Source organism: Microcebus murinus, chromosome 12 (assembly GCF_040939455.1).
Source record: "Microcebus murinus isolate Inina chromosome 12, M.murinus_Inina_mat1.0, whole genome shotgun sequence".
Classification (NCBI taxonomy): domain Eukaryota; kingdom Metazoa; phylum Chordata; class Mammalia; order Primates; family Cheirogaleidae; genus Microcebus; species Microcebus murinus.
The window spans coordinates 33,632,962-33,660,047 of NC_134115.1; the positions used below are offsets into that span (position 1 = coordinate 33,632,962).

At 41.0% G+C, this 27,086-nt stretch overlaps 1 protein-coding gene across 5 annotated transcripts; it reads right to left on the reverse strand.

Moving 5' to 3' along the window:
* Positions 1-2,327: 2,327 nt before the first annotated feature.
* On the reverse strand, positions 2,328-23,639 carry AK3 (adenylate kinase 3). Of its 5 annotated transcripts, XM_076008673.1 has the most exons (6): positions 22,788-23,104; positions 12,840-12,959; positions 9,486-9,658; positions 8,697-8,815; positions 4,133-4,272; positions 2,328-2,421 (listed from the first exon to the last, which is right to left on the reverse strand). In XM_076008673.1, the coding sequence occupies exons 1-5, from the start codon at positions 22,936-22,938 to the stop codon at positions 4,152-4,154; spliced, it is 684 nt and encodes a 227-aa protein (XP_075864788.1). In that variant the 5' UTR covers positions 22,939-23,104; the 3' UTR covers positions 2,328-2,421; positions 4,133-4,151. The 5 variants fall into 5 exon arrangements, with proteins under 5 accessions (XP_075864788.1, XP_075864789.1, XP_012593248.1 ...); XM_076008674.1 differs by lacking the exon at positions 22,788-23,104 and adding an exon at positions 23,577-23,639 and having other exon boundaries at positions 2,328-4,272; XM_012737794.3 differs by lacking the exon at positions 22,788-23,104 and adding an exon at positions 23,542-23,623 and having other exon boundaries at positions 2,328-4,272.
* Positions 23,640-27,086: the final 3,447 nt, after the last annotated feature.

Sequence of the window (27,086 nt, forward strand, 5' to 3'; positions counted from 1 at the left end):
TCATCTGAGAACTGATTCATCTAAGAAGTATTTGCTTGTTTACTATGTACGCTGATGGGGTGGGGGTGGAGGGGCACAAAGATGAACATATTAATAGGTTGATCATGGATTGCTTACCATCTAATAATGATGTTGAAACCCTTTTCATAAGCCTTGAAGAATTAGACTTGAAGCTTGGTCTTTGATTTTTTTTAAATTCCAAATCTTTCCCCTGGTGTCTTTAAACAGCATGATTCTTCATGCTATTTATACTTCAGATTCTTCAGAAAAACATGACAATGCTGGACTGATTTACACTTTGCCATGACAAACACTTTTGGCATGACAATTTAACTTTACTTAATGCTATATGTGGAAAAACTCATCATCATTAGTGAACTAAAAAAAAATACAGAGGAGGGTAAACACCCTACAAAAGCACATTGGCTCTTACCAGAACCTTAAGCACAGCTAATAATTTTCAAAATGAATTTTTTTTTTTTTTTTTTGAGACAGAGTCTTGCTTTCTTGCCTAGGCTAGAGTGAGTGCCGTGGCGTCAGCCTAGCTCACAGCAACCTCAAACTCCTAGGCTCAAGCGATCCTGCTGCCTCAGCCTCCCGCGTAGCTGGGACTACAAGCACGAGCCACCATGCCCGGCTGATTTTTATATTATATATATTAGTTGGCCAATTAATTTCTTTCTATTTTTATGGTAGAGACGGGGTCTCACTCAGGCTGGTTTTGAACTCCTGACCTTGAGCAATCCGCCCGCCTCGGCCTCCCAGAGTGCTAGGATTACAGGCGTGAGCCACCGCGCCCGGCCTAAAATGAAAATTTTTAATTGCAAAGACAGGAAAGCTATTTCCACAGTGTATCAGTGTCTGAAGATATTTTCTTTTGTCAATGAGAAAGACACAACTTAAAAGCTTTTATTTCTTTTAAAGACAGGGTCTTTCTCTGTCTCCTTAGGTTGGGGTGCAGTGTTGTGATCATAGTTCACTGTGGCCTCAAACTCCTGGGCTCAAGTGAAGTGATCCTCCTGCCTCAGCCTCCCAGGCAGCTGGGACTACAGATGTGTGCCACCATGCCAGGCTATTTTTATTTTTTGTAGAAATGGGGCTCAGGCGATTCTCCCACCTCGGCCTCCCAAAGTGTTGGGATTACAGGTGTGCAAACACCATGCCTGGCCGTGTAAACATGTTTTAAAATACAAATTTATTCTTGCTTTTGGTTGCAAGTCTTATAGCAGTTTAATACAATTTGAGGTCTATAATTACAATGATGTGTTGTGAGTATAGGGCAGCTTTGTCACAACTATGAGAGTCCAAAACGTTTTGCTGGAATGCCATTATATAATTGGGGGAAAAGTAGGCACAGGCTAGGGTTTAGAAAGTTAACCTATTTCAAAAGGAATTAAGAGCAGAAATAAAATTTCTGGATGGTTGGTGTTAACCGTCGCAAATTTGCATTTCCCACAGCACACACTGCTTACAAAAGGTATACCAAAATAATTGTTACTCCAGGAAATAGCGTAATGGGTTGAGGTACTGTTCTCATTAGCTTTTAACTAAAGCATAGTGCGCCTTTTCCTAGCCATGACATTCAGCTCCAGACATATTTCCATGTGGCACATAAATCATAATGTTGGTCATTACAGCATTATGGTTTTTTTTAAGCAGGATGCTCTCCTCAGCAATGATATTCTTTTTTTTTTTTTTTTTTTTTTTTTTTGAGACAGAGTCTCGCCTTGTTGCACAGGCTAGAGTGAGTGCCGTGGCGTCAGCCTAGCTCACAGCAACCTCAAACTCCTGAGCTCAAGCAATCCTTCTGCCTCAGCCTCCCGAGTAGCTGGGACTACAGGCATGCACCACCACGCCCGGCTAATTTTATATATATATATTAGTTGGCCAATTAATTTCTTTCTATTTATAGTAGAGACAGGGTCTTGCTCTTGCTCAGGCTGGTTTCGAACTCCTGACCTCGAGCAATCCGCCTGCCTCGGCCTCCCAGAGTGCTAGGATTACAGGCTTGAGCCACCGCGCCCGGCCAGCAATGATATTCTTAAACAGCATTGTCTGTGACATCAATTCATTCAGCAGAAAAAAAGTTATGTTTAATAAAAAAAAGTCATATTACAGGCATTTCCCAAAGTAATAAATGTATTTGCAAAACTTTGGTTTAAGTGTTTAGGGAATGGTCACAGGGAAGAAGAGTCTTAATTTTCATAGCCATGTTCTTCTACCCTTCTCTTTGATTTCCACATCTGCTAAGGGTACTATGAAGGCCTAGTATGGCTATTATACTATAGCAGTAGATAAAGTATTGTGTAAAATGAAACCAGGCTGTGTACTGTTGTAAGACAATTTATTAGAACACAGTCCCTCACTCAGAAGCCAATGAGACATCAGGACAGCAGAAAGGAAGGTGGGGTGGAGTAGGCTCTGTGAGGGACCAAAGAGAAAGTGATAGCCTCAGTTAAGAAATTTCATTTTACTCTAATAAAGATTAATGCATGCCTGATAATCTAGTGATAATTCATAAGTTTAGTGGTTCACAATATTTTTAGAAAACTTATTAACATCCAAATAAGGCATTGTATAAACGGATATAAAGAATGAAATATTTACTATAATCCTTTAAGAAAAGCCTTGTCCATTTTGAAAGATCAACAATAAATTTTTGAAAAATCAAAGGAAAAGGAAAATAAGTTTTTCCCCCCTAGGATACATAAGAACTACTTGCTGGTATTTGTTTGTGCCTGGAATAAAATGGGCCAGATTTTCAAAGGCAGTTAATAACAGCATGTACAGGGCTTGTTTCATTTGATTTAGCACCAAGTAAGAGTATCCTATGGAAGACATAGGTTTTTCTTCTCTCTCTCAAATTGCCCTACTTCTCTTCCAGGTCACAGTACATAAGCATGCGTCCTTGTTGCCCCACTAAGGAATTGAAAATGATTTACAGTTATAAATGGCTGCTCACATGACACTTGCCAGCAGAGTTCTTTCTCCCTAAGACAGGGTGACAGTAAAAGCTAGCAGATACCAATTCTTTGGGAATAAAGAACTCCTTCAGGAAACTCAGTTACTCTCCTGGTCCTTGTTACCCTATCATATACATTCTTTTTATTGCTACACCTGTTTACTAATTATGTTTGCTGTTTATGCCAAGGGAATACACCCCAGGTATGCCTGATCTCTTTCTCTTTCCTAAAGTATGCTCATAGTGCCATGGGTTTTCTCTTTTATTTTTTTTCCTTTCTTCTTCTCTTCCTTCCTTTTCTTTCACTGTATCTTAGATTTATCAAGGCAGAATGTGTTTGGGTCAAAGAGAAAAACTGGCAAGTATATCCTGAAACACGCATTTCTTAACCTGAGTTACATCTAAAAACAAGACTTTAATTACATTTTCTGTTGAAAATTCATTCAACTTTGGTGCTTATCTAAGAATCTGTAAGGTCAATTTCTGACATAAATCATATCCCTCAATACATACGTATTTTGAAAAGAAAACAAGTCATCTTAAAGTAATATTTTCCTGTATGGTAATTTATACATTTTTATAGCAAATTGAAATTCTGAGTAAACTGAAGGTATGTTTAACAACAAAATACAGCATGCCTACCTTATATACTTCTTATTTGTACCTTGCAATAGATCTGTAAATCTAGTTGCTTTTTTTCTGGAATTTTATAGATATGGTATCTTATGAAATCATGTTCCACCATGTTAGAAATGTCATTTTTGGCATCAATCTATGCAAAAACTTTTGAAGAGATATTTTCCCCAAATGACAGGTAATTTTTTAAACTTTTCCAGAAAAATATGGAAATTTTATCATCCATTTAGTCTTACTGAACAAAAGGTTATATTACTACCAATTGCTCTTTTAATTTTGCTCTAACAGATGTTATAAAACTTTAGACATCTTTGATATTTTTGAATTGTACACCCATAGTAGGTAACTAGATAAAACATTAGATGATTTTTTAAAAAATCAATCTTAGTATCTGACTCATTTGGCACCTCCTTAGTATCCAGTATAAAATCAGTAGAAATAAAAGTAACAATTTTAAAAGAATATTCATACAAGCTAGAGTCTTAAGAAAAGAAGCTTCTAAATGCAAGGACAAGAAGGTTTTGCTCATCTTACTAGTTATACACAATTCTCCTCATGGAGTAACTGAGGCTTTCTGGTTTGTTTGTGGAACTTTAGTTTGCAGGAAAGCATATACGTGGGGCCAAATCTTGTTGGTTTCTGTTCCGGAGAATGTTTCCAACACCCCTTTTTTCCTAAAGATGAAAAACAAACAAAACACATGTCTGAGTCTTCCTAATGCACTTTTTTAAAGCTTTTCTATAAATGATAATAATGTAGATTTAGGACTCTTGGTAAGTATAGATCTGTGTGATCAAGATAGAAAGGCACTTACCTGGCTAGGCATTGAAAACCTAGATTTTAGTTTTAGTTGTGCCCTCTGACTTACACAGTTGGGCTTTTAAAAAAATAATAGCACCTATCATTTATTGAGCATGTGCTGTGTGCTAAACCCTGTGCTAAAGGCTTTACATATACCAGTTCATTTAATCCTTCCCAAAGCTCAAAGTTTCTTATCTTACTAATAAAATTGTCTCTTGTGAAGTAACTTAGCCTCAAATCACCACATTGGTATTTGGGTTCCAGACAGAGCCTGTCAGATACCAGAAAACCCCTTAGCTTTGTCTACTTATTCCTTTGCAAAAACAGCTTCCTAAGACTTGGTTATCTTTCCTTTTTGCCTGGGTTTGTTTTTTCCTTTTTTCTACCCTTCTGAATTTTAACAGAAAGGGGAATAAAAAGTGTTGCTTTTGTTGTTTTTCCTATTGAGCTTTTCCATTTCTCCCCAGGCAGATTTGCCTGGCTTGTCAGCAGACCAGCAGCCAAAGTCTATTTTGTTTACTCCAGTTTCTGTGGGTAGTATGAGGAGTGACGATCAGAATCCTGGGTTTATTTCCAAACCACACATTCCCTAGAGAGATTCTGGCATTCCTCTTGCTAACACCCTTCCTCTAACCTGTGCACACACCTATACATATACACACTGGTTAAAGGCTATATAAGAGCAACTGAAGAACTCTAGTTTATTACTTTCTGACAACAGGATCAGTCACACCTCTGTAACCCTTCTTACTAGGTTTCAGAGGTTACACTAGGGACAAAAGCATTCCTTTCTTGATACCTCATACAATTTGCCATGGTTAAATCACACCTACTAAAACAGTAACAAACATCTGCTAAGGAGGGAGATTATGTAAAATACAGTATTCTCTGGATATGAGAAGCCCTCCTAAATTCACAGCTTTCAAGCGAACAAGCTTCTTTTTTTGTTGTTTGTTTTTTGAGACAGAGTGTCGCTTTATTGCCCAGGCTAGAGTGAGTGCCATGGCATCAGCCTAGCTCACAGCAACCTCAAATTCCTGGGCTCAGGCAATCCTGCTGCCTCAGTCTCCCGAGTAGCTGAGACTACAGGCATGCACCACCATGCCTGGATAATTTTTTCTATATATATTAGTTGGCCAATTTCTTTCTATTTATAGTAGAGACGGAGTCTTGCCCTTGCTCAGGCTGGTTTCAAACTCCTGACTTCGAGCAATCCATCCGCCTCGGCCTTCCAGAGTGCTAGGATTATAGGCGTGAGCCACAGCGCCAGGCCAACGAACAAGCTTCTTGACTGTTGTAAGCTTCTTGAAAAGCCATGTTAAGTCAAGCCAGTGTAACAAGTGGGCTAATTACTGAAGCACCTATTCTATCCAAAACTGTACATTTAGGATGAACATTTGTCATTTTAATTTCTGTATAACAAAATGGGACCAGCTTCAACAAGGGGTCCTCCACAAATAGCATCATGTTGTTTGTAAACATAGACTTATAAATGGCCCATAGCTGAGAAGAGTTTTAAAAAAACAAGTACATTAAAAAATAAATAAAAAAACAAGTACAATTGTTGGCATTTTTAAATAACAATGCTGACTACTACCAAGTTTCTTGCAAATACCACTTTTAATTTTTAGTTAAGTCCAGCCTTAGTTCTATGTGTGGGAACTAAGAAGGAAAAGCTTGAACTAGCAGAAGGCAGAAGAAGCCTAGAAAGACTTCGCCTAAGACAGGGGTCCTCAAACTTTTTAAACGGGGCCAGTTCACTGTCCCTCAGACCATTGGAGGGCCGGACCATAGTTTAAAAAAACTATGAACAAATTCCTATGCACACTGCACATATCTTATTTTGAAGTAAAAAAACAAACAGGCAAAAACACCCACATATGGCCCACGGGCCGTAGGTTGAGGACGCCTGACTAAGATATCTCCTAAGATAGGAACCCAAGTCATTCACTTCATCGCTGTGGACCTCTCTAACTTCCCTTCCCACATTGTGGCAGAACTAATTCCTACAGCCCTGGTACTTCCTCTGCATTCAGACATTGCCTCTTGCAGTGGTGTTACCTGCCCAGCAACAATGCACCCTCCCTTCTTCTGGTTACTTCTGGGAAACAGTCTGTCAAACTCAGTCCATGAGGTTCAGGTGAGATTGCCCCATTACCTGCCTTCAAGGATGGACATAATCAGAGCTAATCAGTGCCAACCCCAGGACTTTTGCTGGCAAAAGAGGCTTTTTTATGCTGGCATGACTGAACTGGCAGGAGGTGAGCTAGAGTGTTGAGCTGCCACACAGGAAGGGCCCTCCCTCCCCGAGACTGAAGCCAACACTGGACGATGGAGCTGAGCGTGTCTTGAGGACACCTTTTAATCACCTGGACCTAGTCATCTACCTTTGGACTTTTTAGTTACCAATAAATTCCCCTTTTGCGTAAGCTAGGTGAATTAGGTTCCTGGTTAATATAAGCATGTATCACACTGTATGATAAATACAGTTTACCCAGCTCTGTGCCTGACCGACATATAGAAGGTGAGTTTCTTGGGGCCTGACAGGGACTGGGTCTAATTGTGTGAACCAAGGGACTAGCACAGTGTCAACAGAGTAAATAATAATCACTGACAGTGATGTAATAGATGCCAGGGCTACTTTAAGTCTTTCCATGGATTCTCCCACATTGTTAATTCCCTTAACAACACTATAAAGTAGGTACTATTTAATATCGCCTCATTTTACAAATAAGGAATTTGTGGCATGGAGGTTAAATACTTTGCCCAAGGCCGCAGAGCTGGTAATCTATAGAGCCAGGCTCATTATACAAATCACGAAATTACAGTAACAGCTACTATAAAAAGTGAATTGCCAGCTCCCTTGTAATTTCACCATCCTGAAATAACTATTAAAACAGTTTGGAGACTATTGCTTCAGATTTTTATTGCATACTTACTCTGTTACAACAACAGTAATAGCTAACATTTATGTAGTGCTTAGTATGTGTCAGGCACAATTCTAAGAGTTATATATATTAACTTAGTCATTCAATCCTCTATTCTCACCCCCAATTTATAGAGGAGAAAACAGGTAGAGGTTAAGCAAGAGGTAAAGACAAAGTTAATTAAATGGTAAGTTGGGACTTGAACTTTGGCATTCTGGTTCCAAAGTCTGTGCTCTACCCATAACCTGTACTGCCCTGACACTGAATCATTATTCAGTAAGTGAATCAATGGAAGGGAAGGCGATCAACCCTCTTTGGAAGGAGAGGGAAAGGCTGAGTAAGAACTAGACTGTTTCTTAGCCTGAGTCAGATATGAACTCATTATAGTTCCCATATTTCCTGTGTGCTATGAATTCCCTGAAAAGCAGACAAAATAATGTTAGCATTTAAGCTTTTAAAGCCTGCTAGCCAAATAAATGATCTGAGCGACTATTTGCCATTTGAGATTCTTCTGTGCTATACCATCCCTCTGTTGGCAATGGGATTATTAGGTTTGCCTCCCCAGCATTCGTTCCAGCCTTCCTTGCACTACAGAAGATACCCAATTTATGATGATTGAACTTAGATTTTTTGACTTGATGATAGTCTAAAATCAATATGCATTCAGTAGAAATTGTACTTTGAGTACCCATACAAGCAAGCATTCTGCTTTTCACTTACAGTAACAGCCTACTATAAATTAACTATTACTGTAATTATAGTATTCAGTAAATCACATGATGTTTGGCGTTTTCAAATTATGATAGGTTTTTCAGGATGTAATTCCATGGTAAATTGGGGAGCACCTGCACATAGCATAGTGTGGGTGAGACTGACCCACCCCAGTTCTGGGTGGGGACTAATCAGTGGAATCAGTGTAATGCCTGCCACCCCAGTGACTGGTTCAGGAATAGGCAGTAACCCACGCCTAAAACGGTGCCAGGCAATCCCTGACTACAGTGGCTGTTAAAGCTGACTCAATCTGAGTGATGCTCGGGCTTGTTTTCACTGGGGGAAAGGTTATCCCTCAGCCCTTCATGAAAGAGGGCTTGACTATTCCTGCAGATGCCTGTGACCATTCAGGAAGTCTGAGGACAAAGCCAATACAAAAAGCCAAGAGAATGGCAAAACTCTGATCAAACCTAGGAGGGACAGAAGCCCAGCCTACCTTCTGGACTTCTGTTACATAAACTAATACATTTCCTTTATTGCTTAAGCCAATTTGAATTGGGTCTTCTGGTATGTTAGCATTTCAGCTGTGAAGTATGGAAAATCAAAAACTGACGTAGTGCTTCATCATGCAAGAGAAGTTCTGAAAAGCAAAAACTCACTGGTAATATTCCAGGACTGGCTTCGTTTGGGCTTCATAAGCCTTCAGTCTCTTGATAACCGTCTCTGGTCGGTCATCCTCACGCTGAACGAGAGGCTCCCCAGTCACATCGTCAATGCCCTAAATGGGAGTTAGAAGAGACTAGCATCAAGTATCATGTTTTTGAAGGATTTTTTTTTTCTTTCTTACTTTTTTTTTTCCCAACTGACAGTGGCTTCCTGGGGATTGAAGGATGTTTTTATAAACCGTTCTATTTTTTTTAAACATAAATCTTCTCTGTGAAAGCAATAAGCACAACAATGTGCTAACTTTTAAATAAATGGAGTCCAACCTAAAGACAGATCATTGCAACACAGAGCCAGAAGACCCCAGGATTATTTCCATAGTTATCAGTCACCTTCTCCTTAGATTAAAAGGTTTTCTAAGCAGCCTATAAGTAATTTCATACATATACAAAAAGATTCAGCTACAGACTGGGAATCACAATTATAAGCCCTAAATAAGCCAAGATGTTATATATCTGTCACCCCAAATCTTAACACACTCCCAGGCACAGTGTAGGAAATCACTGAATGGTTTTGAATGAATAACAACCCCCTGCTCCTGAGGCACCGAAACCAGCAAGTTGAGTGGACTCTATACCACTGGACTAGACCAAGTAACCTGAGAATATTCCCCAAGGAATTTTGGTCACCAGAGGATTTCCAAATTCAGGAAACTTACATTTGTGAGGGCAAGAGGACTGGAGGACAGTAGTCTGCTATATGTCAGTTCCACAACAACTACTCACCACAGTTTTGGGAGGGTTGAATTCAATGTTGTAGACGCGGCCACTGGCTGGATGAATCCAGCGAGCAGTGAGACGTTGTTTAATGACCTCAAAGGGAACATTCAGGTTAATCACTGTGTCTATCTGATGAACTTTATCTAGGGCTTCTGCCTGTGGAACTGTCCTTGGAAAACCTTTATAAAGTAAACAAAAAGAAAAAATTAAAAAAAAAAAAAAAAGAAGCAAGGAGAAGGGGAAGGAAGGAAGAGAGAGAAAGAAGAAAGAATTAATGTGCAACCTGAACAAACAGAATAACAGCAGGCAGGCTGATCACAGCTATAGGGCAACAGTGGTTATGTGTCAATTTGATGGGGCCATGAAATGCCCAGATATTTGCTAAAGCATTATTCTGGGTGTGTCTGTCAGGTGTTTTTGTATGAAATTAACATTTAAAAAGGTAGGCTGAGTAAATAAAGTGTATTCCCCTCCCTAATGTGGGTGTGGCCAGACTACCTTCTAACTGGGACATTGGCTTTTTCCTGACTTTGGACTCAAACTGAACTCATCAACTTCACTCAAATTCAAGAGGCTATTTTTGGAATATGACAAAATGATCTTAAAGTTCAGCTAAAAGAAAATTATTAATGCAAAGGAACAAACCCTAACAGATAAACAAATGTATTATATGGCTAAATAATGTGGTTCAAAAATAGAGAGACAGGCAAATGTAACTGATCAGTGAATCCAGAAATAGACCCATATATATTAGGGAATTGAAAATCACAGTATTTTGATCCCAAATTTTTGACTTTTCAGTATTGTTATTAAGGACATTTTGTCCAGAACACCAGGAAAAACTGGTAGAAATAATACATTTTCCAAAAGTGACAAAGTAAGGCTGGGTGCAAGGGACTCATGCCTGTAATCCTAGAACTCTGGGAGGCTGACAAGGGAGGATTGCTTGAGGTAAGGAGTTCAGGACCAGCCTAAGCAAGAAGCAAGACCCCATCTCTACAAAAAGTAGAAAAACTAGCTGGGTGTGGTGGCATGCACCTGTAGTCCCAGCTAGTAGGGAGGCTGAGGCAGGAGGATTGCTTGAGCCCAGGAGTTTGAGATTGCAATGTATTATGATGAGGCCACTGCACTCTAGCTGAGGTGACAGAGCAAGACCCTGTCTCCAAAAAGAAAAAAAAAGTGACAAAGTAAAATTACGCATGCTATAATTTGTTAGAGCTAAAAATACTATCTGAAAAATTACCTTTTCTTGTTAATACTGAAAGGTAGAAATATTTGCCAGTGACCTAGACCTTGTAATGTACTAAAATAACAATGATAATAGCTAAAATTGTACCCAGGAAACCTGGATTTGGGGAAAATCAGCCCCCAAAGAAAGCATATAATGGCAAAAGCTCAATCTATAAAATTTTATATAGCCCCCAAATTGAATAAAAAAGCAAATATTTCTGTAATCCTAGCTCTTGGGAGGCCGAGGCGGGCGGATTGCTCGAGGTCAGGAGTTCAAAACCAGCCTGAGCGAGACCCCGTCTCTACTATAAATAGAAATTAATTGGCCAACTGATATATATATATAAAAAAATTAGCCGGGCATGGTGGCGCATGCCTGTAGTCCCAGCTACCCCGGAGGCTGAGGCAGAAGGATCACTCGAGCCCAGGAGTTTGAGGTTGCTGTGAGCTAGGCTGACGCCACGGCACTCACTCTAGCCTGGGCAACAAAGTGAGACTCTGTCTCAAAAAAAAAAAAAAAAAAGCAAATATTTATTATAACATTTACAATGAAGTAAGTGATCCTGGTGAAAATAATTTTAGTACATTTAATGAGAACAAATGGACTATGATAGCTAAGTCTCTTGAGCACTTTCTAGATGCCAGACACTGTATGCGAAATGTTTTATAAGGATCACTTCTTTTGGTCATCATAAGCCTAAGACAGGTACTACTATTATTTCCACTCTCCAAATGAGGAAACTGAGGCACAGTGAGGTTAGGTAACTTACTCTATTAATAGCTCTCAAAGATACTAATTAAGTGGTAGAAGTGGGATTTGAACACAAGCTGTCTAACCCAACAACTATGCTTATAACCATGGGGTTTGTACTAAAAAAAAAGTCTAAGTAAAAATACCTCTGTTGGGGTATAATTCTGATTAAAATGTTTACACTCATGAACCCAGAAATTCTCATAAATGTAGAATCCAACAGCCACTGAAACAAAAGTTTTAAATCAAAATACCCTCTAATGAGAAGCAGGAGTACAGCCATCCCTCGGTATCTGTAGGGGATTAGTTCCAGGAGGCCAACATCCTTTTTAATTTTTAAAAGGGAAAGGTATTTTTTCAATAGAACAATGACAACAAATGCAAAAAAAGTTAAAAGCTCCACATTCCAAACCCTTCCCATCTGGGTCTGTGGTCTGTTCCCCCTCTGCCCCTTGTGGATCCCCATGGCTGGTCTCATGGGTGGCTTGTCACTTTCCTGTGCCGGTGGCACCTCCTCTCTGTCTTTGGTAACTCTGTGCCTGCAGCCTGAAATGCCTCGTTTCTCCACCCACATGATTCTACTCATTCTTCAAGACCTCCCACAAATGGAATGTTTCTCAACCCCTTCCATCTCATGTAGAAGCAAGACTGAAACTTTTTAAAATAAAGTTATGAATTCTGAGCCATGCAACTTTATTTTCTATAAAAAAGAAAAGCACGCAGTAGTATCTGTACTTAGCCAAGTTTTTGTCTATTTACTACTTGTCTCCTACTGGAATGCACTTTCCCCAAGGGGAAAGCAGGAGCCAGGGCTGCAGGGCTTGGCAAGGGCAGCGTGGAGTGTGTGCACGTGGGGGGAATGGGGCTGAGTAGGAGAAGGTGTGTAACTACCAAGGCTAGATTAGTGTACTGTCTTCCCCAAAAGGATATTGTGGCTCAGATTTCCTTCAAGGAAAAGCTTATAAATTTTATAAAAACAAATCCCTTTTGTGTCCTTTCTATATTAAAACTAAAAATCACTCTATCCTCAAGGATTCTACCACACCTCTGGCTAGGGAAAGTCTACAGCTTACTGTAAGTTACTCTGAGCTTCCTTCTTTTGAGGTGATCCTCCCTCATTATAGAATATTCTCAAAGGAGGGGGGAAGAAACTAAAATGACATCTGAAGGGAGCAGAGAAATCATGCAATCCACTTCTGTGTTTCTATTCGAATAAAGAACCAGTGCCAGAGATGACTGGCCCAAGGCCTCAGGGTGGTGAGGGGCAGAACTCAGGCCCTCCCCACCTGACTGCCATCCTTGATGTCTGTGCGAAGCTCACTGTCCTGGCAGCACTGATAACTGTAGGCAGCTGAAATGATCACGACACTAACACTTACCATCCAACAGCCAGCTATACTGGGTGAGATTTTTCAGCTCATGAAGGGCCAGCCGAGTCATGACATCATCTGGGATGAGTTTCCCTTGGTCGATGAAAGCCTTGGCTAACACACCAATTTCTGCAGCAGAGGGGGAAGAAATCAGTAAGTGCATTTGTTTTATCCCATCCCGGGTCCCTAGGAACAGGCTGCCTAAAGGGGACCTCTGGATGACATACCCATATGAAAGTGGTAAAAACAGAGGTTACAAAACAATCTAACCTACTTCAAATTCTCCATTACGGAAAAACATATAAATGTAAATATATAAACCAAAAAAATAAAGTTATAGTCCAGTATGTTAACAGTAGTCATCTCTGTGTGATAGAACTAGGAGTGATTTTGCTTTACAAATTTGCATTTTCCTGTATTTTCTAAATTTTCTATCAGAAAAAATATATGGGATAACTGAAAATATTTTTTTAAATAAGAATTTAAAATAGTCATTATTTTGAAGTGGTTCAGTTTAAGTGCCTGCTCTCATATGTTACTATGTAGATTTTTCCAATCCTGTAAAACAGATGCTGCTCTCATAATACAATTCAAGTTTTGACCAGATTAGGTCTGTGATCATATTACACTTTTATTAATAAAACACCCTGGAAAAGGATTTATGAACAATTTAAAAATATTACCTACAACTATATGTCATTCTTAAGCAAGAGTATTTTATTTTCTCATGTTCCCTTATTAAACTATATACATTAAGAATTTTTATACTGTTGTAATCTGTGCACATACCATCGTAAATCCTTTTTCTCCATTTTTAGCATTATTTTGTAAATACTTTTCAGTGATTTTATATAGTAATTTTTGGTAACTATATTATATTCCTTCAATATATAAAATTAATATGTAAAAATATACTATCGTAACAGTACTGTTGGACATTTCAATTATGTAAATTAGTCTTGGTTTTTCCTTATCACTGATGCTCTTAATGATCTTAACACCCTTTCTTTTTTGCTTTTCTGAAGTATTTCTAATGGATAAATTCCCAGGAGTCAGATCAAAGGGTCACGGAACATCTGAACATTTTTCATAACTCTTGGTATGAACTGCCATGTTGACCTCAAAACAGAATCTAAATTGTCAAATTCATGAAATGGTCAGATTTTAACCAAGAACTTTAACTACATGGAGACTGGCTGCCATTCAACCGCTGTACTGCTGGATTTATAAACTGCATTTAGAAAAGGGCCTGGGTTCTGAGACAGAGCTTTCAGGGCTCACTAAAATAGCCTGTTGGAAATGTGTGGACCCCTCTGTCTCCAGGCTTTTGACCTCCACTCTGAGGAGGTAGAGCTCCAGCCTCATCAACAGCACTTGGGAAAAACTATAAAAACTTGCAATTCTCCAGAGCTGAGTCCTGAAAAAACTGGTATTGGTGCCTCCCCTCAACTTTCACTCTTTAGGCCAACTCTTCTAAACCCCCAACCAACTGCAACAAATGGATTTAGATGATGAGATTAATTAATAAAGCACTTAGTTTCATCTGTTCATGAACAGCTTTAAGATAAGATGATCTTCTCTTGCCACTTCTATTCAATATTGTACTAGAGATACTAGCCAGGGCAATTAATCCAGAAAAAGAAATAAAAAGCATCCAGAAAAGAAGTAAAACTATTTCTATTTGCAGATGACATGATCTTCTATATAGAAACTCCTAAGGGATCCACTAAAAACTATTAGAACTAATAAATGAATCCAATAAAGTTGCAGGGTACAGGATCAATATACAAAAACCTAGCAATGAACAATCTGAAAATGCAACTAAGAAACAATTCCATTTATAATTGCATAAAAAGAATTAGAAAATTAGTAATACATTTTTTAAAGGTACAAAAGTTTTGATCTGAAAACTACAATATTGTTTAAATAAATTAAAGAAGACCTAACTAAATGGAAAGAAATCTCTTATTCATGGCTTATAAGAGTTAATATTCTTAGAATGGCTGTACTCTCCAAAAATGATCTACAGAGTCAATGCAATTCTAGCTGGTATCTTTGCAGAAATTGACAAGCAGATCCTAAAATTCAAATGGAAATGCTAGGGACCCAAAATAATCAAAACAATCTTGAAAAAGAAGAACAAAGATGAAGGACACAAACTCCCAATTTCAAAACATCAATCAAGACTGTGTGGTACCAGCATAAGAGACATAAAGATTAATGGATTAGAATTGGAGTCCAGAAATAACCTCTCAAATTTACTCTCAACTGATTTTTATCAAGGATGCCACTATAAATCAATGGGGAAAAAAACAGTCTTCACAACTGAATATCCAGATGCAAAAATGAAGTTGGACCTCTACTTCATACCCTATATAAAAATTAACTCAATAGGAATCATAGGACTAAATGTAAGAGCTAAAAATATAAAACTCTTAAAAGAAAACATAGGTATAAATCTTCATGACTTTGCCTTAGGCAATGATTTCTTAGATGCAAAACCAAGAGAATAGCCAAGAAAGGAAAAAATACATAAACTAGACTTCATTAAAATACATAAACTAGACTTTCATTAAAATTAAAAACCTTTGTGCTTCAAAGAACACCAACAAAGCGAAAAGACAATCAATGGGATGGGAGAAAATTTATGTAAGTCATATATCTGATAAGGAACTTGTATCTAGAATAGCTAAAGAACTCTTATAGCGCAACATTTAAAAAAAAAACGTAAAAATGGGCACAGGATCTGAATACACATTTTTCCACAGAAATATACATATAGCCAAAAAGCACGAGCATAAAAAATGCTCAACATCATGAGTCATTAGGGAAATGCAAACTAAAACACAATGAAATACCATCTCACACTTAATCAAAAAGACAGATACAGGCATAGCTCAGAGCTCTTGTGGGTTTGGTTCCAGACCACCGCAATAAAGTGAATATGGCAATCAACTGAGTCACACAAATGTTTTGGTTTCCCAGTGCACATAAAAGTTATCTTTACATTATACTGTAGTCTAATAAGTGTGCAATAGCATTATGTCTAAAAAACAATGTACATACCTTAATTTAAAAATATTTTATTTCCAAAATATGCTAATGATCATCTGAGCCTTGAGCAAGTTGTTATCTTTTTGCCGGTGGAGGGTCTCGCCTGGATGTTCACAGCTGCTGGCTGCTCAGCAGCGTGGTGGTTGGTGAAGTATGAGGTGGCTGTGGTAATTGCTTAAAATAAGTCAACAATGAAGTTTGCTGCATTGATGGAGTCTCCCTTTCACAAAGACTTCTCTGTACCATGTGATGCTGTTTGACAGCATTTTACCCACAGCAGAACTTTAGAAATTAGAGTCCATCCTCTGAAACCCTGGCACTGCTTCATCAACTAAGCTTATGTCATATCCTAAACTCTTTGTTGTCACTTCTACTCCTCTTGCCGTTTCTCCCACAGCTGCATTTCCTTCCCCGATTGAATTCTTGACCCCTCAAAGTCATCCATGAGGGTTGGAATCAACTTCTTCCAAACTCCTGTTAATGCTGACATTTTGACCTCCCCCTCCCATGAATCACAAATGCTCCTTATGGCACCTAGAATCCTTTTCAGAAGGTTTTCAATTTACTTTGCCCAAACACAACAGAGCAATCACTATCTATAGCATCTATACCCTTAAATAAGACTTGAACATTGAAATTACTCCTTGTACGGGATACAGAATGGGTGTTGTATTAGCAGGCATGAAAACGATATTCCTTTCCTTGTGCATCTCCATCAGAGCTCTTGGGTGAACAGGTGGAGTCAATGAGCAGTAATATTTTCAAAGGAATCTTTTTTTCTGAGAAGTAGATCTCAAAGTGGCCTTGAAATATTCAGTAAACCATGCTGTAAACAGATATGCTGTCATCCAGGCTTTCTTTTCCATTTATAGAGCAAAGGCAGAGTAGATTTAGCATAATTCTTAAGGACACTAAGATTTTCAGAATGGTAAATGAGCACTGACTTCAACTTAAAGTCACCAGCTACATTAGCCCCTAACAAGAGTCAGCCTGTCCTTTGAAGCTTTGGAGCCAGGCATTGACTCCTCTTCAGCTATCAAAGGCCTAAATGGCATCTTCTTCCAATAGAAGGCTGTTTCATCTACATGGAAAAAATTGTTCTTTAGTGTTCTTCATCATTGATCTTAGCTAGATCTTCTGGATAACTTGTTGCAGCTTCTAATACACACTTGTTTACGCTTTTATGTTCTGGAGATGTTTTCCTTAAACCTCATGAACCAAGCTGCTAGCTTCAAAGTTTTCTTCTGCAGCTTCCTCAACTCTCTCAAACCTTCATAGCATTGAAGAGAGTTAGGGCTTGCTCTGGATTAGACTTTGGCTTAAGGGAATGTTGTGGCTGGTTTGATCTATCAGACCACTAAAACGTTCTCCATATCAGCAATAAGGTTGTTTCACTTTCTTATCATTGCTGTGTTCACTGGAGTTGCACTTTTAATTTCCTTCAAGGACTTTTCCTTTGCAGTCACAACTTGGCTGTTTGGCACAAGAAGCCTACCTTTAGGCCTGTCTCAGCTTTCAACATGCCTTGCTCACTAAGCTTAATCATTTCTCGCTTTTGATTTAAAGTGAGAGATGTACCACTCTCTTCATTTGAACACTTAGAGGCCATTGTAGGGTCATTAATTGGCTTAATTTCAGTACTGTTGTGTTTCAGGGAAGAGGGAGGCCCAAGGAGAGGGAGAGAGACTGGGGAACGGCTAGTTAGTTGGTGGAGTGGTCAGAACATACAACATTTACCGCATAAGTTTGCCTTCTTGTATGGGCTTGGTTCCTGGCACCCTAAGTCCTTCACGTAACATCAAATATCACTGATCACAGATCATCACAACAGATATAGTAATAATGGAAACGTTTTAAATATTTCAAGAATTACCGAAATGTAACACAGAAATGGGAAATGAGCACATGGAGGAAAAATGGCAGCAATAGACTTGCTCAACACAGGGTTGCCACAAGTAAAAAATATAGGATCTGAGAAGTACAATAAAATGAAGTATGCCTGTAATAAGTGTTGGCAAGAATGTGGAGAAACTGTAACCCTCATATATTGCTGGTAGGATTATAAAATGGTATAGCCAATTTTTAAAACACTCTGGTAGTTTTAAAAGATTAAAGAGAGTTACCATGTGACATAGAAACTTCTCTCCTAGGTATATACCCAAGAGAAATAAAAACATGTCCACACAAAAATCTGTACATGAATGTTCATAGCAGTATTATTCAAAATAGCCAAGAAGTGGAAACAACCCAGATGTCCATAAACTGATGAATAAATAGAATGTGGCCTATCCATATAGCGGAATATCAACCAGCGCTAGAAAGAAACAAAATACTGATACACATTACAACATGGATGAAATTTGAAAACATGCTCAGTGAAGGAAGCCAAAAACAAAAGACCACATATTATGTGATTCCATTTTTATAAAATGTGCACAGTAGGCAAATCTAAACAGACAGAAGGAAGATTAGTAGTTGGGGAGATTAGGGAGAAATGGGTAGTGACTACTAATCTGAATAGGGTTTCTTTGGGGGGGGGGGTGATAAAAATGTTCTAAAATCAATCGAGGTGATGGTTGCACAACTCTGGATATACTAAAAACCAGCCAGACATATACTTTACAAGGGTTAATTTTATGGCATATAAATTAAATGTCAATATATTTTTTTTTTAAAAAAAAAGAACAGATGAAAAATTCCTGATAAGCAAAAACAAAAAAAAAAGAAAAGGAAAAGCCACTCAGAATCCCATCACTACTCAGTGATAATTACTGTATAAAAACTTCCAGATACTTTGAGTTTTGTATACATATAGATAATCCTAATCCTTTTCTACAAAGTTATACACAAATAAAAACAAGAAAGGAAGGTCAGAGTAAAATAAGGAAGGTCAAAACTAACTTTTTTTTTTTTTTTTGAGACAGAGTCTCACTTTGTTGCCCAAGCTAGAGTGAGTGCCGTGGCATCAGCCTGCTCAGAGCAACCTCAAACTCTTGGGCTTGAGCAGTCCTACTGCCTCAGCTTCCTGAGTAGCTGGGACTACAGGCATGCACCACCATGCCCGGCTAATTTTTTCTATATATATTAGGTGGCCAATTAATTTCTTTCTATTTATAGTAGAGATAGGGTCTCGCTCTTGCTCAGGCTGGTTTCCAACTCCTGACCTCGAGCAATCTGCCCACCTCGGCCTTCCAGAGTGCTAGGATTACAGGCATGAGCCACCGCACCGGGCCCAAAACTAACTTTTAAGGATAATAACCAGAAATCCTAAAATATGTAGACGTTAGTATGAGAATAAGTGCTTGTATTATATAAAAAACAATTTTTAATTCTGTATCTACTTCTGAAGCCTGGTCATTCTCACAACATCTCACACTGCAACCCAAACCAACCACCTCTCCTATCTGAATGAGCTTATTCGAATTTAGTCTGGGCAGCTATGAAGTACAAAAGACAGATGTGACCTACCTGCACATAACTGTTTTCTTTTACATGCAACAACAGAAAGGGCTACAGAGAATTAACCTAGGTCCTGCCAAAATTGCTTTTAGCATCATTACATAATAAACTACGTAAAACTTTACCTTTAAAAATGTGTCTAGGCCGGGCGCTGTGGCTCACGCCTGTAATCCTAGCTCTTGGGAGGCCGAGGCGGGCGGATTGCTCAAGGTCAGGAGTTCAAAACCAGCCTGAGCAAGAGCGAGACCCCGTCTCTACTATAAATAGAAAGAAATTAATTGGCCAACTGATATATATATAAAAAAAAAAATTAGCTGGGCATGGTGGCGCATGCCTGTAGTCCCAGCTACCCGGGAGGCTGAGGCAGAAGGATCGCTCGAGCCCAGGAGTTTGAGGTTGCTGTGAGCTAGGCTGACGCCACGGCACTCACTCTAGCCTGGGCAACAAAGCGAGACTCTGTCTCAAAAAAAAAAAAAAAAAAAAAAATGTGTCTAAACAAAACAAAATGAAACTAGAAGAATGTCAGGGAATGACTTAAATAATTAGCTTTTTTTAAAAAAAAAAAACAACAAAACCTTTCTCAAATAATAAACACTTGAGTCAACATAGCAGTTACCTTTGAGGGGCAGGAAGGAGATGTGCATGGGAGAGGGTGGGTGGAAGTCCTGGTTTTCTCTCTGGTCGTGGGTCAGTGGTGCTCATTTATTCTTCTAACCATATGTCGACTTGATAATTCTTTGAGACATGGGACATTTCACAAGAATCATATCGAAAACAAAAGCCTCCCTTGACCATTGGTCTTCCCTAACCATCACCCAATCTTTCTCCTCTTCTGTGAAGCATCTAGAAAGCAGAGTTCCCTTTCCAGGTCTACACTCCACCCCTTCCCATTCACTCTACTGTAGCATAAATTCTCAGTTACATAAAAGCCCACCTGGGTCCAGCCTCATCTGACTCCTCCCCCCCCCATCCTCCCCATTTGTACTTGACCCTCAAACCCCCATCCCCCAAGGAGCTCTGCATCCTGTGGATCCTCCCAGTCTTTGCACAAGCCCCATGTGCCCCTCTTTGGCCTGATAAGCTCTTACTCATCTTTCAACATACATCTTAAAGGGGTCTTCATAGAGAGGTGTTTCTCAACCTCCTAGGCAACTAGGACTTCCATGATGTCACAAACTTGTCTCTATTGGGACACACATCACACTGCTAAAAACTATGTGTTTACATGTTTTATGGACTAAATTGTGCTTCTCAAATCCACATGTTGAAACCCTAAGCCCCCATGTGACTATTTTTGGAGACAGAGGCTTTAAGGACCTAACTGAGATTAAAAGAGGTCATAAGGATGGGCTATTAATCCAATAAGATTGGTGTCCTTACAAGAAGAGGATGAGTGGAAAGGGTATTTAATTGGCACACAAAGAAACCTGGGTTGTTTTCATCCTAGTTCTTCATGAAATACTTCTACTACTGAACAAAGTCTTTAACTTCTCCTGAACTCAGTTTTCTCATCTTTCAAAGAAAAGATTGTACTACATGTCTGCAGCTCAGATTTAAGATTCTTGACTTCAAGGTTCAGTGGTGGTCTACAGTTACTCCAGGCTTGCTACAGTCATGGGTTGCCCAGTGTTTCCACTGTCCTTATATCTTCTGAGATGATTTTAAACTTTAGGTATAAAATACAAGCATGGGTTACAAAATACAGCACCTTCGTGAAATGGTGGTTGGAAAGTAAATTGGTGCAATCCTTCTGTAGCTTTATTTAATGGTGCTAGTAGAAATTCCACACTAGGAATTTATTTGAAGGAAATAAACAAGGATGCAGCCAAATGTACATTTACAAGGACAGTCATAGCAGTATTTATTATAGCAAAGAACGATCAACAGGGTCAGTGGCTAACAATAGGAAAATGCTTGAATTAATAATTATGGAACCTTGATGAAATTAAGTATCATTTTAAGACTGCTTAATGACATGTGAACATGCTCGACTTTGCAAATACAAATGCAACAAGGAGAAAAAAAGATAAAGGAAAAAAAGAATAAAACATAAAGAATGAAATGGATTTCTAGGTCTTCATGTGGAAAAATATCCCAGATATAAAGTGAAAACATGGTTATTTATTACATAAAATAAAGGATACACATATATGTGCTTGTACATAAGTAAACACTTCTAAAAGGATATACACACTGGTCGTCTATGAAGAATGGGACCGAGGCAAGAAAAGGACTTTGCTTTTTATTTTATGCAATCCTATCCTGTTTCCAATCCTTTAAAAAAAAACCCTTGTGTAGGCATTATTTCTATGTAAACAGATTTCAAAAAGAGTTTCCAACGGGTTCTGTTTTGGAAAGTAAAGGTCAACACTTCAGAGAAAAGAAATTTATCCTGCTGTTGACTTTTTTAAAGCAGTGTTCTTAAAATAGAATTTATATACCGCAAATTCACCCATTGTAAAATGTACAAATTGCTGACTGGATTTTTTTTTTTTTTTTTTTGAGACAGAGTCTCACTCTGTTGTCCAGGCTAGAGCGAGTGCCGTGGCGTCAGCCTCGCTCACAGCAACCTCAAACTCCTGGGCTCAAGCTATCCTCCTGCCTCAGCCTCCCGAGTAGCTGGGACTACAGGCATGCGCCACCATGCCCGGCTAATTTTTTCTCTCTATATATATTAGTTGGCCAATTAATTTTTTTCTATTTATAGTAGAGATGGGGGGGGGGTCTTGCTCTTGCTCAGGCTGGTTTCCAACTCCTGACCCTGAGCAATCCGCCCGCCTCGGCCTCCCAGAGTGCTAGGATTACAGGCGTGAGCCACCGCGCCGGGCCTGCTGACTGGATTTTATGCTGAGTTACAAGCATTTATTTGGCACGAGTAATAAACGATCTTTTATGTAACCACGCCTAAGAAAAGCCTTCGTGTTTAAGAAATCTCTGGGGATGTCAAAATCTAAGCCAATTCTGTGACTGCAACAAGGACAAATAATAACGCTCGGCATTCAGACAGCAGAGGAAAGGTCAGAACTACAAGATCCCACAGAGCGCCACAACTGCACAAAGTACGGGGAAAAGAGCAACCGCGGGCAGGGCGTGCGCCTGTTTCCTCAGTGCCAGGGCACGTGGGGAACGAGCCACAGCCCGGCTCCACGGACCCTCGAGAGCGGCCGCGACCCGGACAGACGAGCCTCTCACACAAAGCCGAGTGCTTTCCTTTCACATTGAAACTTCCAGCGTGCCCTAACTTCCTAGTCCCTTTCCCCCGCTAACCGGCCCGAAGCTGCCCTCGGAGACCAGAGGTTGCGGGGCTCAGTTTCTCCCCCGGGCAGCGGCAGGGAAATGCCGCGTCCGCATTCGGGACCCGCTTCCCCCACCTGGGCCCCTCGGCCGGCACACCCGACCCGCGCGACCGCGCGCAGCCGGCCCTCCTCCGCCCAGGGCTCCCACCTGTGCCCCGCAGCATGTTGTCTCGGAGCAGGTCCCCGCTGGAGAGGTGCTTCAGCTCGAAGTGCTGGGTGATGCGCGACGACACGGTGCCCTTGCCCGAGCCCGGGGCGCCCATGATGACTGCGCGCAGGAGCCGCGCGGACGCCCCCATGGCCGCGGACAGGCCCCCGCCGCGCGACAGTGGCGCTCCGGCCCGGCCTGCGCGCCCGCCCGCCCGCTCCGCAGCCCCGGGCCGAGGCTTCGCAGCGCCGCTAGCAGGCTGCGGCCGCGGCGTCCAGGCGTTCCCGGAAGTGAGGCGACAGCCACCGGGGCTGCTCCGCCCGCGCCCGGCCCCGCCGCTGCGCCCGCCCGCCGCGACCCCGGCGCGCCCCCTCCTCGGCGCCCGGCCCAGCCGGCGCAAGCCGCGCCTCCTCCGCGCTGCCGCCGCGCCCCTGCGAGCGCCCGGCCGCCCGGCGTCCACCTGCGCCCCTCCGCGCCTCCTCCCCACTCGCCCGCCCCGCCCTGCTGCCCGCGGCTTCCCCTCGGCGCCCCCTTTGCCCGCCTCCGCCGCCAGGGATTCCCCGAGAGCTCTTCGGTGACCCCTGCATGCCCTTCACTCCCTTCAGATCCGTCCCGCGTCCTGTCCTGCCCGGTCTCAACCGGATAGACCGCGCTCCTCTCAGTTCACCCTTGGCAACCCCTGCGCGTCCCCTCTACCTCTAGTCGCCCCTTGGTCGCCGCACTCCACCCGCGTCCCCCAACACTCTTTTCGTACCCTTCGCTCCTGGTCCATGCCAGGCCCTGTCCTACCCAGTGCCAGCCAGATACGCCCGCTCGCATCCCCTTTCCCCTCTGCTCCCCAGGGACACCAGACACCCCCGCCCCCAGCACTTCCGTCCTCTCCCTCCTTCCTCCTGCTCTGCTGCTGAGCGCCCTCTCTTCCGCCTAGGTCTCTACAATCTCAGATAATGACAATGAGCCGAAGGGGTCTCCCTGCCCTTTCCACGGGAGAAGAAGCCCAGTTTTCATTAAGTGAGGTGCACTAAGTCACACGCCTAGTGAGAGGTGTCTCTTACCTCCCAGGGTCACACTTTCAGACTCAAAAGTAGCTGCTATTTTTACTCTGCAGAGCTCAAAAAGTACTGACTCTTCAGATCTCGCGATTCACCTTCAGAAATGCATTCACTCCATAAGTACTTATTCAGTGCCTACTGTGTGCCAGATATTGTTCCTAGGGGGCTCCGAGGGTGCTTGAAGTTTAAAGTCTAGTGGTGGAGGTAGACCATAACAAGGAAACAAATAAATGAGCAAGATAATTTGAGATAATGCTGCGAATAAAATAAAATAGCATGTATGAAAGTGTAGAGGGAGACTACTTTAATTTTAATTTTTTTATTTTTTTTGAGACTCTGCTGCCCCGGCTAGAGTGAGTGCCGTGGCGTCAGCATAGCTCACAGCAACCTCAAACTCCTGGGCTCAAGCTATCCTGCTTCAGCCTCCTGAGTGGCTGGGACTACAGGCAAGTGCCACCATGCCTGGCTAATTTTCTCTATATATTTTTAGTTGGGCAATTAATTTCTTTCTATTTTTTAGTAGAGACAGGATCTTGCTCTTGCTCAGGCTGGTCTGGAACTCCTGACGTTGAGTGATCCACCTGCCTCAGCCTCCCAGAGTGCTAGGATTACAGGTGTGAGCCACCATGCTGGGCCAGGGAGACTATTTTAGATCAGGTGGTCAGTAAAGCTTTGCAGAGATGGCATTTGCTCTAAGCACTGAATTAGAATATGGAGGGAGAGAGACACAGGCAAGAGGGGAGGAAGGCCCTGGAAGGGAATATTCAGCATGTTCAAGCATAGAAACAGAAGACAAACATTTGAGTACCATTTTATCTGTAAAATGAACGTAGGAGATTGGTAGGGAAAGGTTAAAATAATGTATGTAAAGTACTTAGTGCAATATCAGCTACAGGGTAAGTGTTCAGTGAAGTCCATGAATTATCATTTCTTTGTGCTGGGACACTATGCTAAGGCAGAAAGAAAGCTCTGTGAAAATAAACAAGGTGCCATCCTCCTCAAAGGTTGCCAAATGAGTGCTCCAAAACTGATTTAAAAGAAGGTAGAAATTATTTTAGGGAGGGATGGTAAGGGACGGTTTACTCAGTGAGCAAATCTGAACTTGGTGAATGGGGGATTTTAATAGGTAGACAACCCTGTATTTAGAAAGAAAATGCATGGCCAGGTGTGGTGGCTCATGCCTCTAATCCCAGCACTTTGGGAGGTCAGGAGTTTGAGATCAGCCTGGGGCAACCTAGCAAGACCCTCCTCTACGAAAAAAAAAAGTGCATAGTTCATATATATTCATTACTAAGCAAGAAAGAATGAAAATAAATGAATTAAGCATTTCGTCTATGTAGTTAGAAAAAAGGACATCAAAATAAGGAAAGCAGAAGAAGGGATTAAGTAAACAGTATAAATGAAAGGATGAGAAAACTTAAACAGAACTAACAAAAGAATGAAAAAGTCTGGACAAGTACAAGTTATGCAATGCCAGAAAACCCGAAGGTGTGGAAAAAGTACTGCTAATCTCCAAAGCTGGGAACATTTGAGGTTGCGGCTCCAAAAGAGATCTGAAAGAAAATCCCGAGGAAATTTGGCTTAGGAAAAAAAAAATTGTTCAAACAAACAAAAGTGGCTGAGACATCATCCTGTCATTGCAGAGGGAAAAACTGAGTGTCAAGGTAGTATTAACTGGCCTGCAAAATGCCAGCTAACTTTGGCTTAGAGAAAGGTTGTTGATTACACGTGAGTGAGTGACTGCCGACCTAGGAAATCTGGCAACAGTGCCAGGCATAGCCATTTCGCCATACTCAGGCATGTGTATGGGTCAGTGCTTAACGTGCTCTAAAAAAGGAAAGACCTTGAGCTCAAATTAATACAAACCCTAATTTAGTGACCAAGTGTTATACAAATTAGTTTGAATCAAAGCCCGAATGAGTGTTTTGCACATAGTAGACATTCTATAAATGTTTGTTGATTAAATACTAAGAATTACTGTTTTGTTACATTGAAGACTTAAGGGCTCTAGAATGTACAACTGAGGGGGAAAGCTATAGGTATGTGTAATGGGTTGAATTGTATTCCCCCAAAAGACATGTTGAAGTCCTAATCCCGGTATCTCAGAACATGGCCTTATTTGGAAATAGGGTCTCTGCAGACATAATTAGTTAAAAAGAGGTCACACTGGAGAACAGTCAGCCCTTAATCCAACATGATTCGAAGGCACAGGGAGAGAATGCTGCATACTAACAGAGGCAGAGAGTGAAGAAACACCAAAGATTGCCAGTGACACCAGAAGCCAAGAGAAGGACACCAAAGTGAGTCTCCCCTAGGGCCCTTGAGAAAACATAACCCTGCCAACACCTTGATTTTAAACTTGTAGCCTCCAAAACTTTGAGAGAATAACTTTCTGCTGCTGTAAGCCCCTCAGTTTGTACTGATTTGTGACAGTAGTCCTCGGAAACTAATAGAGTGTATTTCTAGAAAGTATGTGTATGTGGGTCCACTCAGAGGTTGATGAGCACAGAATAGAAGGGTTCAGTGTTTGAGAAGTCCTGACTAGGATTGTAGTAGAGTAAAAAGAAGAAAGTTGCATCAGATATCTATTGCTATAAAAAACTGCCCTAAACTTTACTGGCTTCATACATACATGATTTATTACTTACCACAATTGTGTAGTTCTGTTGGTCTCTCTTGGGTTCACTCACGTGTCTACACCTGCAGCTCAGCTGGAATGGCTGGAACAGTGTGGACAGCTGGGCCTCTCGTCTCACATGGCCTTTTGTCTGTGGCTTCTTCAGATGCCGATGGTCTCAGGACTCCTAGATGGCAGACATCAGTGTGCAAGTATTGTACTTCCCAAACCTCTTCTTGCCTCACGCTTCCTAACAAAGCAAGTCACATGGCCAAACCCCAAGTCAGTGTGTGAGGGGGCTGCACAAGGATGTGGATGCTGGGAGGTCCGATTCATTGGGAACCATTATTGTAACAACCTACCACAGAAGGGCTCTGTATTAGTTATCTATCTATTGCTGATTAGTTATCTATCTAAACCACCCCAAAATTTAGCAGCTTAAAGTAACAATATGTATTATCTCACATTTTCTGTGGGTCAGGAATCTGGGCCCAGCTTAGGTACCTCTGGCTCAGGGTCTCATACAAAGCTACAGTCAAGGTATTGGCTGGGGCTACAGTCACTTCAAGCCACAACTTGGGGAAGAGTTAGTTCCAGGCTCACTCAGGCCAGGTGTCTTGGCTCACATCT